The sequence below is a fragment of the Sander lucioperca genome, chromosome 21 (assembly GCF_008315115.2).
Source record: "Sander lucioperca isolate FBNREF2018 chromosome 21, SLUC_FBN_1.2, whole genome shotgun sequence".
Lineage (NCBI taxonomy): Eukaryota > Metazoa > Chordata > Actinopteri > Perciformes > Percidae > Sander > Sander lucioperca.
In genome coordinates this window covers 21,699,416-21,716,013 of record NC_050193.1, presented here as the reverse complement: position 1 = coordinate 21,716,013, position 16,598 = coordinate 21,699,416, and the positions used below count along the sequence as shown (strand labels likewise).

The 16,598-nt window shown below is 39.9% G+C and overlaps 1 protein-coding gene and 1 long non-coding RNA gene across 2 annotated transcripts in view; one reads left to right on the top strand and one right to left on the bottom strand.

Annotated features, from left to right (window-relative positions):
- grin2ca (glutamate receptor, ionotropic, N-methyl D-aspartate 2Ca) overlaps positions 1-9,585 on the top strand; it is an 87,038-nt gene extending 77,453 nt beyond the window's left edge. Inside the window, exons 10-13 of the mRNA XM_031318917.2 lie at positions 2,320-2,480; positions 2,599-2,786; positions 6,063-6,295; positions 7,300-9,585. Coding sequence (XP_031174777.1) covers positions 2,320-2,480; positions 2,599-2,786; positions 6,063-6,295; positions 7,300-8,910 — 2,193 coding nt within the window. The 3' untranslated portion in view covers positions 8,911-9,585. The remainder of the gene's footprint in view (positions 1-2,319; positions 2,481-2,598; positions 2,787-6,062; positions 6,296-7,299) is intronic.
- The window catches only part of LOC116063915, a 16,771-nt gene extending 1,401 nt beyond the window's left edge, over positions 1-15,370 (bottom strand). Inside the window, exons 1-3 of the long non-coding RNA XR_004108398.2 lie at positions 15,306-15,370; positions 13,726-13,870; positions 13,143-13,217 (exon numbers count right to left, since the gene is read on the bottom strand). This is a non-coding gene — a long non-coding RNA (uncharacterized LOC116063915). The remainder of the gene's footprint in view (positions 1-13,142; positions 13,218-13,725; positions 13,871-15,305) is intronic.
- Between the last annotated feature and the right edge of the window lie 1,228 nt (positions 15,371-16,598).

Genomic DNA, 16,598 nt, shown 5'->3' with positions numbered 1-16,598 from the left:
TGTTTCAGCAACATGCTGTCAAGATAGAGCGAGGTAGCTACATCTAAGTAGGCTACATTGAGGGATAACAGCCCATGTTTACGTTGTTTTAAAGACATCTTGCAAATCATCAGTTTCCTCTCAGATGTCAAGTACCACAATGTTGTTGTAGCACTGCAAAACGTTTAAGAGGGGAAGTTGTAGCATGTTTGGTTGTATAAAGAGACTTTGACACCACAGACGATGATTTGCATCCTTTTTCCTTCCAACAATCAACATTGGTTTGAACACTAAACGAGTAGGTTTAGTTGCATAACCCCAACCTTAACCACAGAGGTGGTTAACAACACTTTGGATCAACAAGGTCCCAGGGGATCTCTTTGTGTTAAAAATCCATCCATCGCAATTTCAACAGTAGGTAAACATGTCCTGTAGCACTAAACAGAAAAAACATCTCTAATGATGACGACTCTACTGGAGACCATGAGCATATGATGGAACAGCATAAGTTATTCTATGTGGAAATGCTAAACAGACAAGAGACAAACTTCATGTCCTTCATCGAGATGATCCTGGAATATACAAATACCGGAATTGACGGAATCCTGAAAGAGGTTCAGCAGGTCAAATCCAGCCTTCAATTCTCTCAAGCCCAAAGTGATGACTTGAGAGAGATGGAAAAGCCAGTTTGTTCATTTGAATCACAAATCAGTTTATCAACTCTGAAAGCAAAGACATCATATCCAAAATGCATTAGTTAGAATATCAGAATCAACGTCTGATACAAGAAAATGTCCATGAGTCTTGGTCAGATACTGAACAGAAGGTCAGAGAGTTTTTGAAAAGCCAACTGAAAATTGATCCACTGAAATTGAAAAAGTTTGCTGCACTGGAAATGTGAAACAGAACTCTGGAAAAGCAAGAGTAATTGTGATGAAATTCTTAAGTCACAAAGACAAAGATAACATCTCAAGAATACTACAATTTATGTAAATGAGGACTTCTCTGAATTTCTAAGGAATAAGAGACTTCATTCCAGCAATAAAACTGGCCAGGGAACGAGTAACTTATGCTGTTATCAACTACGACAGGCTGGCAGTTAAACCACAAAAACTTCAGCAGATGTCAAAATCTAAAAAAAATAATCTTCACTTAAGCAGATTGCTAGATATTTGTCTTCGCAGCGGTTTAAAAGAGCCTTACAATTACTTCTTTTAACCAACCAACAGTTTCCGTATAAACTGTCTATGTAACTAACCAATATTTCCTTTGTTATACAGGTCTAAAGGCCTATTATGATTAATGCTTGTTTTTCCTTTTTCTATGTGGGTTTATTTTTTCTTTTGTCATGTCTTGTGAAGACTCCAGGCCATGTCACGTGAATGTATACCCTTAGTCTGTTAATGATGGTGTTTGTTTATACTTGCATGTATTATGAATCAGTGTTCTTGATTTGTGTGTATAATTATTAATACATACATACAAATTGTGTATATTACATTGATGTGAATAATGGCTGCCTGGAGAACGCCACTTTTGAAGCCCCTGGAGTGTTTTTTGGCCAGTCTCCTTCACATTACCTTGCAAATAATATATTGTATCTTTTTACATTGTATATAATGTGCAATGTGTAAATAAAAAAATAAAAAAAAACAAGGAGGTGGAAGATCAGGAAACACTCATATACTGTACCTTTATACAAATATAAACTTGACCTCAAGAGACTGCACAAGGTGTGATATCAAAATTCAGATGAGGTCTGGTTCATTTTCAAGATGTCCGATGATATTGTTTCTTTTCTTAGACACAAACTTCAGCTCAAAGTGTCCCTCTGCTAATGTACTGAGAACATATTTGCATAAGGTTAATGAAAAAGTCCAGTTTTGTCAATTGCATTTCCACCCCGTCTCACTTCCTGTCCTCACAGCTAATTAAATGCATACAGAACTGCCAAAAGCAAAAGGATAGCATGTTCATTTCCTACTGAAGACAAGGACATTTGGATTTCTTTGGACACAGTGTCTGACTGTTTGGTCTTTGAGTTGTAGAGTTAGATGTGTAAAAGGTGTGGAGGATAACTAGCACAAAGGCACTTGGGAGTTGAGGCAGAAATCACAAGGTAGTGAATGTCCTATTAATATCTTATCTCATAGCTTTTTTCAGGGCCTTCCAGCTTGTACGGTGCTTCTCAATGATGGAAAAGTGCACTGTAATGAAGTCACGAAACAACTATCTGGTGATAGGACAAACTGAATTTGGTGATATATTCAATTACATGTGCAATCAATCAATATCACGGATCATTTTTGTCATTATCAATCCTTCTACCTCTCTCGACAGTTTCAAAAGCCACAGGAACAGTACCCTCCATTCCGCTTTGGTACAGTCCCAAATGGCAGCACAGAGCGCAACATAAGGAGTAACTACCCTGAGATGCACTCCCACATGGTCAAATACAACCAGAAGGGAGTAGAGGATGCCCTTAACAGCCTCAAAACAGGGTAAGTGTCAGCCAAGGCTCATAAAAAAATATATTTACAGAGGAACTGAGAGCCAAAGCGGAACCAAACCGTTACATAATGGCCATTTAAGTAAAACTAATGTTCTTTACCTTGTTAGGAAACTGGATGCCTTTATCTATGATGCTGCTGTGCTGAATTACATGGCTGGCAAAGACGAGGGCTGCAAGCTGGTGACCATTGGCAGTGGGAAAGTGTTTGCCACCACTGGTTATGGCATTGCCCTGCAAAAGGATTCACGTTGGAAACGACCCATTGACCTGGCACTGCTGCAGTTCCTGGCTGATGGTAAATTCTTCATATATATATATATATATATATATATATATATATATATATATATATATATATATATATATATATATATATATATATATATATATATAACAGATGCTGAATATCACAGAATATTGCCACTAATGCTATAATAACTTGAATTGCACACTCTCCATAAACTTGAATAAATGGATAAGAAGAATGATAAAAAGTCTATAATGTACTGTAATGATACAATACAGCTTCCATAGATAAAAGAACAAGAAAGCAGTAAGGGGTAAATGGGTATAAATGTAGGATAAAGAATATTATTATGGGAAAACTCCTCAAAATGGGAGACATGTCATAAATGCATGTCAATTAAACCAAGTTTCAAGAGGGGATTTGAAATGTGACACTTATTTTGCTAACCTAAGCTCCTCTGTAGAGTTGTTTTGAAGCCTCAGGCAAAAGTCTGGTCACCTTTGGCAGAAATTTGCAATAGATAGTAAGAGGAATAACAGTACATTGCATAATATGTCAAACAGAGGCCAGACAAAATACTGTGATATTATTACTTCTCACTGACATTATCAGCAGCAAAATTGTGTGATTTACACAGAAACCCATTTTATTTTTGGTGACTTATGGCGCTTTTCCATTACATGGTACCTGCTCGACTCGCCTCTACTCGCCTTTTTTGGTTTTCCATTACGAAAAAAAGTACCTGGTACCTGCTAACAGGTACTTTTTTTAGTACCTCCTCAGTCGAGGTTCCAAGCGAGCTGAGCCGATACCAAAAGGTGACGTGAAAGCGACAGACGGGGGTGTCCTGAACAAACCCGCTATTTTTAAACAGTTTAGCCAGCTGTGTTTTTTTTTTGCTGCCTCCAGCTTCATTTGAAACAAAATGTGTCTTCTGGCTGTGGCAACAACAACACACCTTCCACGTTCTGTGTGTGTGTCGCGTTAGGTCATGGCAGTTTACTGCGGCGCCGCTTGTTTTACAGTTCTGCGGAGGCTCCAGGCAGAGCTTTCGCCGTAGCCTACGTACACACACACATGGCTCGACGCACACACCAGCACACAAGTATGAACATCAGGCCACTTACATAGGCTACGGCGAAAGCTCTGCGTGGAGCCTCCACAGAACTGTAAAACAAGCTCAAGTGGCCTGATGTTATACTTGTGCGCTGGTGTGTGCGTCGAGCCGGCATATAAGACGACCAGCCACGCTGAGGCGGTAATAAAATCTGCAATGAAAAACGGACGCACAGTGTGTCGAGTCGAGGCGAGTCGAGCAGGTACCATGTAATAGAAAAACGCCAAAAGAGTGAGACGACAGCTAGAATACATACACAAAATACTCAAACTAAAATAGGTAAAATATTTACTATTTGCATGGGGCTACCTGGGACATCAAGTGATTTAATAACCTAGCAGATCATCAGTGGCTTTACAATGAGCATGACTGCACATTATAATTGTTGCCAGATATGTTAATAAACAACATTTCCTCATTATTTTAGTAAACATAATCCAGCTGGCATTACGTTTCCTCCAAAACTGCTGGTTCATAAAGTTGTTTTTGTTTCCGACTTGCCTCTAATCTTAATTTATTTGCTTGTGAACTACTAAATAATTTATCTCTTCAGTGTTTCAGTCTTCAAACCAGTACGCATATAACTGGTGGTAAGGATTCGAAAGTAGACATACTAGAATAGAATAGAAAGCCTTTATTGTCAACGAAATTAGGAGACTTACTCCTGAATAGTGCAATAAAAGACAGGAAGAACATCACAATAGGGCTGGGACGGTATGGATTTTTTCTTACCGCGGTTGAAAAGCAAGAAATTCCCACGGTAGAGCGGTATACCGCAACCCCCTTACTAGAATAGCGTAAGTTAGAGCGAGAAAGGCAGGGTGCCTTAAGTGAGTGACGTCAGTGCCCGTGTAGTCGCGCAAGGAGAGCGAGCGGTAACGGAGAGTAGCGTATGAGTGCCTCTGTGAGGATAAAAGAGAGGAAAAAGAGATAGTAAAGATGATGTAAAGTGAGTTAAAAGTGATCAATAAAACAACAAGCTAGAGCTTCTCAAGACACGGTGGCTTTATCTATTGTCAATACTGCCGGTAAAATGAATGCCTTTACCCCCGAAAAACGGCTTAAACCTTAGGATACAACATGTTGCAGCCCGAGTGCAGCCCGTCTAGCAGCTGAGCAGAGAGGGCGACTCGGCAGTCCGCTAACTTGTTGCTCTCTCTACCAATATAAGCCGCTCTGTTTTAGGCTACGAAACGTGCATGCAGGCTGAAATTCAACCGTGCCGTTTTATATAATGTGCAATGGTAAACACTGCAGCTGTAACGTTAATGTGTCTACCTCAGCTGAGAACGGAGAAATGTCTTTGCCTTTCCTACCGTAATACACGGTAGGAAAGGCAAAGACATTTCTCCGATACAAGACATTACACAGGTACTCTCGCATATAGGCCTAATAGTCAACACGAATGGAATGTTATGTGTGCTCCCCAAATCGCGAAAGGTCGGATTTGCTCCATCTTTTGATGATACATTTTGTTTTTGAATCCATGTAAGACACAATGTCATCAGACACAATCCATGTCATTAGAATCAATGAATCCATGTCATTAGACACAACGTGCACACATGTGCAGGCCAATGTTTTTTTGCGGTGATGACGGTGACGAGCTCAGACCCGCGGGTAGGGGTCACGTGACCGCGGTATTGCGGTAATGCGGTAACCGTCCCTGCCCTACATCACAAAGATCAAACTTAAACAAACATCCACAGCCGACAACACAGGTGATTTGAATAAGAGTTTGTATAGCCCCATTATATGTAAGCACTACACAGTTATGGATATAACTTACTAGAATAAGATTAAATATAGAAGTATACATAAAAGTATAAATGTAAACATAAACAAGTATAATACAAACAATACAGAAGTTTTGTTTTAGGGGTCACAAGTTGAAAAGATGGGAATCATTGCCGTATACTAGTTTATGTGCAAATTTGTAGCAGCAATTATTTGCCTCTCTTCAAGAACAGCTGTCTACTTTAATAAGTCAGGATTTATTTTGGATTCACTAAATCACAAACAGAAGATCTGCATAACCTTATTCAGTTGTACCTGGGGTGCTTGTTATTTTAGAGAATTTCATTATCCCATGCAAATGCATTTCATGCTAGGCTGGAGGGTGTTTCATTACTCACTCAAAGTCCCCAAATAATACTAGTGTGATGCAAATAAGGATCAAGTCTGTATTCTTTGCTCCTCACTTACAGGTGACACACAAAAACTGCAAACCGTCTGGCTCACAGGCATCTGCCGTAATGAGAAGAAAGAGGTGATGAGCAGTAAGCTGGACATTGACAACATGGCTGGGGTCTTCTACATGTTGCTTGTGGCCATGGGCCTGAGCCTGCTGGTTTTCGCTTGGGAACATCTGCTCTACTGGAAATTACGACATTCAGTCCGCAAATCAGAGCATCTGGACTTTCTCCTAGCTATCAGTAGAGTAAGTAATTCCTATATGAAATACTGCAGACATGTTGCTACAATATAGGCCTATTTTATTATCATCATACAATATTTAAATATGTGGTCTATGACATTAAAAAGGTAACTGAAACAACATGGGCAGTACATCTTGTGTCACGCCATTAACGCTTGACGTATTTTCCATGGGAAACAGCTGAAGTTGTTAAAGTTTTGCAATTATCAGTACAGTGAAAGGATTAGGTCTCATTTTATAGTATCCACTCGGTTGTGTTAAAGTTAATTAAATTCTACCCAAGTAACAAAACACTTTTTGCAGACAGAAGTTGCAGAGGATGTTATAGTTACGGATAGTGATGGCCTTGCTACATAAATAAAATATGCAGTTGTAAAGTCTGCTATCTCCTTCTGAGGTATCCTTCAAGACAGGTTTAAAAAATATTGGCAATCCAGTAGGTCAAATCAGCAGACAACTAGAATAGGTCAAGGCCAGCAACAATAAAAACAGAACCTAAAATCAAATTAGTTTAAAGCAATAAAAGGACTTCATGGATATTGTAATGGCCGTGATTCTTGAATAATTGAATTTAAATTGCTCCATTAAAAAAACCTTCATCTGTGTGTCAGACCTAAGATTAGGTATTCCAAACAGACAGACAATTTAAAATAAATGCTGGTGAAATAAAAATGGAGAAACTAATATGGTAAGTGCATGATGAGTGCAACTCATTTATAGGTCTGCGCTGTTTTTAAAGATCAAGCTGTGTGCAAACAACATTTCAAACACAACAAGAACATACAACTACCAGAAACAACAATGAATCTCTTTCTGCACTGACAGTTTTCCATATATTTGTTTTCACCTCATTTGCTCAGTAATAGAGATTTCATAGAAATTCACCAAAGGTAATCGCTGTGACTGTAGCGAAACATGATTGAAAACAGTAGTTCAATAGATTGTTGATTATTCTGGTACCTGATGAGGTTTTAAGATCATGATTTCACCTTTATGTCTTTCTACAGGGCATCTACAGCTGCTTCAATGGAGTAGAGCAAACTGACCACAATGGCAGCATGCAGACTCCGGACGTCACTACCAACTATACACAAGCCAATATGCTAAAGATGCTGCAGACAGCCAAGGACATGGTGTCCTCTGCCAGAGTGGAGAACTCTCTAGACAATGCCACCAAAACAATAGAGAGCTGGAGCAGGCGAGGGGGCGACAATGTGCGGCTTGGCCTGCCACCCAGAGTGACGACCACAGAAATCACTCATGGCCGTCTGCCCTATATCTCCAGCATCACAGACAACCACTCGCCATACCCTCAGAGAGCACTCACACCCACCTTTCCAATTCATTATGGGGACAGCTCTACCCAGCCCCTCCTGGATAAGCCTCGAGTGGTGACCCGACCCAACCCGCTCCGCTACACGCTGCCCGCCCGCAACAGTCAGCATGTCTTAGAGAGGACTCTGCCCATCTCCAGCCTCAGCAGTCCTCACATTGCTATTCGGGACCCTGTTCCCTCCGGTTCTAACCCCCACCACAGCAGCAGGCTGTATGTGGAGAACCAGGCCCGTCACCCCACATCCCCTTTTGTTCCTTACAGGGAGTTACAGGTGCCCGATATCTACGTGGAACACAAAGGGCCGTTGAGGAGGAAGTTTAGCTACCCCCCTGACTGTGTGACCCGGAGGAGGCGCTCCCATAGCTATGTGTTTGATGCTGCAAACCCCAGAATGAGAGCCGACTATGATGAACCTCGATCCTGCCTTGCTGAGTTGAGGGCCAATCACCTCCTGAACAACCACACCCCTGTTGCTGCTGCCATGGCCTGCAATGCAGGACACTATCCAGGCGGAAGCGCAAGTTGCAACTCCTGTATGAAGTCCTATCTGGAGCCTGAAATGGAAGACGTACCACTCTTGGGGAAGGATAAACTCAACCGTCGCGCCTCATTCCTCAAAGCCACATGGGGCAATGACAGGATCCATCAGGTAGATGAAACAAAGCCCTCCACATCCTCCAACCGCGTAGACATGCCTGACCTTTTCCCTCGGGTGGTAGTGGCCAACCCAAAGCCCCACAAGCTATACGGCAGTCTGGGGCACAACCTGTCCTGCTACCCCTTGGCTGCTGAGCCTGCCTACTTGGACCCAGCCCACATGGGCTCCTACCCCTACAAGCAAAAGCTCAAGTACTCAGAGTCCACCCGGCTGCCCTCTTACAGGGAAGCCATCCTGCAGAATGCCGCTGCCCTGCGTCGCTCCTCCTCAACAGTGGTGCACAGACACTACTCCACTTATCTGAACTCGTACACAGACTTACCAGTGTATGTGGGGCCAATGGCCCACAGACCGTCCCAGTTCTATGACAGTTCTAAGGACATGTGCCACTTGTTTCCCTGTACAAGCCACTGCCCAGATAACGCAGCAATGCTGCCTCGTATGAGTGACAGGCAGGTGGTTTACCACAACAATATGTTTGGGTCCTACGACGGCACAGGAAACAGGGAAGACCCAGGCTCTGGTAGCAGAGAGCGGAGGCAGGTGTTGGTGGCGCGCAGAGTGAACAGTCCCTATGTGCCAAAGCCCTGGGGCAGGGTATCCAGCCTGGAGTCTGAGGTCTGAGCCCCCATCCTTACTGGACCTCCACTAGACTCTCAAACTGAGCCCCTGTAATGAGGGGCATGCCTGGGGGTACTCCCCTCAGCCTCTGGTTAAGCAAAAATTAAACTCTACACCAATAGTGTATTTGAGAGTGTTGACTCAATTATCAGTGCAATAATATATTGGGCAACGACATGTAAAGGAGAAGACACTGACAAGCAAATTACTGCTGGGACTTTGTAAGCCAAAATTAAAACAGTAATAAAAGAAAAGGCAATGTTGAAAAGTATTTATTACATAAGAATTTAACCTGTTGATTGTTATTTAAAGGATTTTTAAATGCTGTGATGCTATGTGAAAGAATTCTGGGAGACAATATACTGTAGCCTCTCAATCTGATTATGACTTGAGACATATTTTCTCATTTTTTTCAAAATCATTCAAATACCCACCACTTCAATTGAGAGATAAATTATTAGGATCATTTTGTGATCAAAACCACCGATATGTCGTGCGTGAATTTTCTAAGTCCACGACCTTGGTTGCGCAGTTGCTCTAAGGCTTTCTGCTCCATTGGTCTTTCATGTAATTTGACTGGGATTTTAATAAGGGAAACCCATAAAAAGTATCACATGTATTTCCATTGTTACACTTCCCTTTAATAAAGAACAAGGTCATCTCAAGGGCCTTTTGGAATCATCTGTCATTTCAATCTGTATGTTAAACATGCTCTCACATCGTACAGTGATATAATGATTGTGACTATATTGTACACACAATCTATTCTATTAATCTGCCAGCTCTCACAGAACTGGGGTCTCCTTTATAAACATGGCGTACGCACAAAACGGAAAATGTGCATATGCCACTTCCCACGCAAAGTTTGTGACTTATAAAAAACAAACTTGACGGGAGAATGTGCGGTCCTCCAAGAAAAAACTCTGACCCATGCGTACGCACATTTTGGAGACAATGGGAATTGGCGACGCAGATGGTGAGGTGGTGAACTGAAGTCAGGCTGCAGATAGTAAATGTGTAAAGAATGATTATTCATAATATTATATAAGCGTTTTTTCACTCCATATCATACGTTAGATCCACTTATCATGAAGATTAAATCCAGCAGTGTTATTTGCACTTGTACTGAGTGATAATTGTTCCATAAACAGCTTGTAAAATCCAACTCAAATCTTGAATCGAAATTTGTTCTAAATATTTAATCAGTGCTGTCACTATCCCATTGTCCACTACGGGAGCGCAGGACAAGGAGATGGGCCGGCTGCATGGAATACAGGATACCATCAAATACCCTACCATAAGAGAACTGCAGAACACAGTGTTAATAACTAAATATCTTTCTTAAAGCTATAATGCGTAGTTTCTGTCTCCTTAATGAGGAATTCTGAGTAATGACAAAAAAAAAAAACTGTCGGCGCATCCACGATCCATGATACAAACCTCTTCCTAGTTGCTAGTAGCCAAGGAGGATACGGAGGATTAAAAAAACATGATGGACTCTTCTGAAGAGGTAATTTTCTTCACTTGAGTTTCTGCGCGGGAAAGTCACCGGACGATACTAGTTTCTGAACATAGCCATGCTGAGAAATACAGAGAGAGTTGTGTGGAGCTGATAGTCTTAACTAGCTTTGTAGCAACTAATTTGGCAATGGCTTGAATGTGACGGACATTCATTAATATCAAAAAGTTACGTACTAAAGCTTTAAATACTGTGCATCATCAAATGTCAAAGTCTGGAAATACAGCCATTAAGCTCTCACAAAATCGTTACACTCTTTGTCCTTCTTATCAGTCCGAACTTTAATACTGTTCATAACAAAACCGGCATGAAGAAACGTGTTTACCTATTACACATTCATCTTCAAATTGTATCTCGAGGTGAGGGATACCACTAGTTGATGCTGTGATTATGGCAAGGTGTTAACAATCACAAATTGTTGTAAACATATAAATACTGCGGTGACCCCCGTGCGTAATGCTGGCGGGATAAGAGGCTGATTCACGTATGCACACTTCTGGGTAATCTGTGATTTATAAAGGGAACACTGCTTACAGGTGTGCGTAAGTCCGAATTTTTTTTGCCGTACGTCATTTTGGGCTTTTGAGCATACACTTTTAGTAAAGGATCCTAAACACAGTTTTCTAAATGAGACACTAGATGATTATGTGAATATGGTATATGCTCAACGTTGATCTTGAGACCTTGGGCACTATGTCTTCTAACAAAGTGCCTCTAATCATTAAAAGGAACAGCCTACAGTGAACTTAGATGAATCAAACTCAACCCACCAATCCACTTGATATGCAGCGGAAAGCTTGAACAGATTTGCAAGTTATGCATATTAAAAATCACAAAAACACATTGGAGACAGACAAGCGGTTCTTATGAATATTTGTGGTGTTGATAAGAAGCAGATGATGATCATCAGTACATGGCTATGAGCTTCAGATTGGCAGTGGAGCAGCAGTGTAAAGCATGAAGCGGAAGCTCAGCAGTTTAGTTGCAATTATGATAAATTATACGATATGATAAATTAAGCTGTCACATTCACACACTGATTGGAGTTCCAACATTTCTCTAATGCTACCGGTTAAAGCGAGTGGATGTGAAAGTGACTACCTAAGCTGTATGAGTTTCCTCTGAAGCCAATATTACAGAAAAATATTCTGTAAATTAGTCTTTGTCCAAGGCAATAGTCAAAAGCAAGTGTACAAAATAACCTCAACGAAAAGACTGGTTACAGTTAGCAAATGAGTAGTGAGAAGAAACAGGAAAAAAATCTAATCAATTCAGCGCATAACACTCATCAGTATTCCTATTTCTATTACTGCACTATTACTGAACGAAAGCGTCACAGGCCAAAAACCAAGCAAAAGAAGATTAATGTAGGTCTGTCACCACTAGAAAAGTAATTCACTTAATTCAATTAATACCAAATATCACAAATATTGCACACACATAACAGCAGCATAAGAGCTCAAATTGACAGCCACCAGACACCAAATCAACTAGAAGCAGATCTGTCGAGAGTAGGGTTGGGTATCATTTGAGTTTTTTTAAAAACGGTCCCAGTGCCTAAACGGTGCCTGAACCGAAATATATATAAAATATTTATAATGTATATAATATAAAATATTTTACAAAGGAGCACAAAACGACAGTTGGCGACATTAAAGAATGGCTTGTTTATTGCTAAGGCCATATGGTCAAAATTAAATGATTGATTAATAATGTAATGACAATAACTTACTGTATAACAATGACTTATTTCACCAGTAAATTGCTGTTAAATGACAAAAACAAAAGCACCAGATGGGAAAATATTTTACAATAACTTAAAATGCACCACAAGGCTGGCGAGTTTCAGGTGAACGCACCGTCTGTGTTGTTTTTCCGACAACGGCGGCTGCAGTCAGACTGTTGCGTCCCGGTGTTGGAATCCTCTACAGGGAAATACAGTCACACTTTAAACCGTTTAACGTTAGCTGTCAGGCTCCGAAATGAGGCACCAACATTTTTCTTCTTATTCGGTCTTGTTACTACCATTTACGTCAGAACCGGTGCCCTATTGGCACCGCATTTCGGTACCCAACCCTAGTCAAGAGCAACAAAATAAACCAGCAGCATATTTCAGAGCATACCAACAGTGACTCAACAGAGCCAAGACATAAACTCACAATTTGCTTGTTAACACAAGAAATGACATTGTTGAAGTGAATCAGTGATTGACGAGCGTCAGCTGAGAGTCAACTTTTGGAAGAACCCCATCGTTCCAACTTGCACAAACACAAAAACCTCTTCAGGACATGACAGAGGCATTATTATGAAGAACTGGAAGTATTGCCCAAATATTCCCAAAAATGTGGCAACAAATACACTAACGTTTACATCCTCAGAGTCAACATAGAGTATCACCCTTAGCCTTAGGGCTGGTTACAAAACACAAACAACATCCTTAATTATAACTGATCACAGCAAAGATCAACAGCTTGAAAGCATCGTAATGCACTTGACACAACCCGCAGCCAGAGAAAAATGAGCTCACTCACAACCACAAATACAAAATTGATCCCATGGCAAATCTGTACATTCAAAACAGCAGCAACACAAGAGCAGCAGAAACAGCCAGCAGTGTCAGCAGCCATATTTACAAGCACATCAACATTGACCGAGCGGAGCCAAGAATGTATCCCAATTCCATGCTACATATTAAATGTATACAGTAGATCCTTACCTTGTTGAAGTGAATCAGCGATTGTCAGGGTATCAGCTGAGAGTTCATTCCAGAAAGTACCACGTTGGCTCCAATCTGCATGGACAGGAAATAATATAAATAGTAGTAACCCAATATTATAGAAAGTAATTATGTGAACTCAACTGGTTGTTTTTACATTGTAAGCTAAGAGGAAACAAATCAACAACCACCTGGAGTGCAATGCAAAACCAATCAGGCACTTATAACTTAATCATCAGTTGATGTTTTTTTTTCATCACTGCACAAATTAAATAGCATGAAAGCATCATAATGCACGTGCCTAAAAACCTCAACCCAAAAAATTGCTCAATTAGGTTCAGCCACAACAAGTCATACAACCACAATTCATACCACTACAAATGCTGCACATAGATCTAAAAACAGCAGTATTGGAGCAAATATTAACAGCCAGCAGAAGCAAAAAAAAAAAAAAAAAACATAAAACACAAGCAGCTGGAAAGCCAGCAGTGTGGGCAGCCATATTTCCAAGCACATGAACAGTTTGCAGAAACCGAACAGAGCCATGACATAAACTCACAATATGAATGTTAGCAGCACTCACTTATCTTGCTGAAGAAAAAACAATCCCTGGCAGTTAACTTTAAGAAGAAACTATTTGGTTCCAAACTGCATAGACGGCAAACTCCAGCTTAATGTAGATGCAGACAGTGTGTATCCCACAACACCTGTATCACTCCTCCAAAAAGCTGTAATGAAGCAAAATAATGGGACTGTTAATATGCAAACTTATTTACCAAATGCTACACAAGAAACATTTTAACATGGCAAAACAGTGGGTGGAGCATGGACAGTTTAAAAGGGCCACCTTGTTGTAAAAGGGTGCACTTGATGTAACATGTATAACAGAATAACATATTATGTGAGTGTATGAGCCATTCCAGTATATCCGATGTCTGGACTAAATTATTCAAGTTAATTTTAATTCATCATTAGACCCTTGATTCAGATAAAGGAAAAACTCCCCCAAAAAACACTTTGAATGAAAAAAAAGGGAAGAATCCTCAGAGAGAGGGATCCCTCTTCCAGGACTGACAACTATTGGGCTGCAATTTACGGTTATTATTTCCATCATCAAATAATCTGCAGATCATTTTCTAAATTAATCGATGAATTGTTTGGTCCAATAAATGTCAGAAAATAGAGGGAAATGTCCATCCCTCTCCTCAAAGTCCAAGGTGATGTCTTTAGAGGTCTTGTTTTGTCCAAAACCCAAAAGGTATTCCGTTTAATATAATATAAAACTGAGAAAAAGCAGGAAATCTCCATATTTGAGAGGCGGAAAACAGCATTTTCAGCATTTCAGCACATTTTTGCATGAAAAATTACTTTAATGATTATTCGATTAACAACATAGTTGCGAATTATTCTTCTGTTGATCGAGATAAGTCGACTTATCGTTGCAGCACTGGTCAATTTAAATCACAATTTATCTCAAAGGGCTTTACATGCAATAGCCTAGATGCTGTGTGTACGTTACATAGACTAACGTGAAATTACAGTAAGGACAAGGGTGAGAAAATTATAACTAGATTGTGAATGAAGATATGTAGCTAGGCGTCTTCAATTGTATTTTTTTTTACTTTATTTAGTTAAAATAATGTGTAAAAACACACAAAAACTAAATAACAAAATTAGTCCTAATATAAAACATAACAGCTATTGCTCTCAAGCCCCACGTGTCTCTCAACACAAAATCAATCATGTCAAGCAGCTGTGTAACTCTGTTGCATTGTGTCACGAGGCTCGAACAACCAGCCATTAATTCTAATAACAGCTGAATTAAAGTATGTCTAACACAGCCAACTTAATGGTAACTCGCTCCAGACAATATTTTTTTTAAAGTTTGTTATAATGTTAACGTCAGCTTACTGCTGGTTAGCGAACTACACCACGGAAACCTTTTATGGAGCTAACGTGAGGTGACCTCCATAGAAGTGACTCATTAAAACAATCAAGCTAGCAAAGTCACCGATATCAGGAGCTCAAATTACTCAGCAACAAATTACACACGGCCAATGGAATAGTCACAAAAACATATACTGTGAAATGTCAGAGCTTATGAAAATACACGTTTACCAACAAAAACAAACTTTTACGAAGATAATTAGCAGGTTGACCTACCGAGGAGACAGGTGACAGCAGACTGGTAATGCATTTCGGGGTACACCCACTCAAGTTTGCAGTGGGCGCTCATGTGACAGACCAGTCCCAGAGGGAAATAAATATTAAATTAACGAAAAATAAAATTGTAAATAATGCAATGATACAACATATCATTGACAAATAGAATAGTGTAGTAGTAATAATGGCTAGTAGAGTAAAAAAAAGGACAAAATGAATGAATAATTGCTATTCCTCTTAAGCACGACCTCTTAAAGTCCAGTTTCCCCCTTATATTTACCCTTAAACAGCTTCACAGTTTGAAAATTGATCTTATTTCACACAATCTGACATTATTACATATTCTATAAGCTTGTATCAGCTCTCAAATGAATCTGTTACAGTATTTAAACCCAAGGCTCCCGTGTTTTTATGGCTGCCTCATTCCGCCAAATGGAAATATTTTAGATATCAACATTTTATTTTAAAAAAAATCCAAACTTTTAGATCTCCACTAGAATCTAAAATAAGAGTTATGTGGGTTTAAACTATGTCTGGCTGCACAGCAAGTTTGTAATGCCTGGCCCGTCGGTAAGTCATGGAAGGCTGAAGTAAAAATGTAGGTAATAAAATCTAGAAAAGGTGATGAAAACTCCACTTCTTTTGTGGAGTTTGACTTGCTGGCAAACACACTTTAAAACTCTGACAATAAATAAGAGTTTTGTTGTTGTGAGACAAATGTTAACGCCAATTGCTGAGCGGGGCTGAGAGCCCTTCTCAATCCTTAAAAATCACACAGTTGTGAGGAACACAATTACATTCAGTCATGAATCCAAACAAAGAAGCCTTAAACTCTCCCCTCAGCAATGATTAATCTTGTGATGTTTGTAATATTGCAGCTCACATCTATCGAGCTCAACATCGTACTTAGTTGGATAAAAACAAACAAACTTGTGCGTAATGCATCAAAAACAGTCTGAAGGATATTTGGCTCTAAACATAAATAAGCACATGGGCCTAAACTGAATCTTGAAATTGCAGGTCAATCCATAAAACAAGTAAATAAAGTTAAGCTTCTAGGACTACGGCTTATTAATGCATTGTCGTGGTGCGATCACATTAACTATATGGTTTATAAGATGGGCAGAGCGGTTGCCACCACAAGGAAATGCTCACCATTTCTACCCCCTTTTTTTGCTAAGGCAAATTGTTTGCTCTTTAGTTCTCTGCCACTTGTTATTGCTAAGTAATCTGGTCATTTGCTTCAAAACCCTATTTAGAAAACTTCAAGTAGCACAAAACAAAACAGTTAGA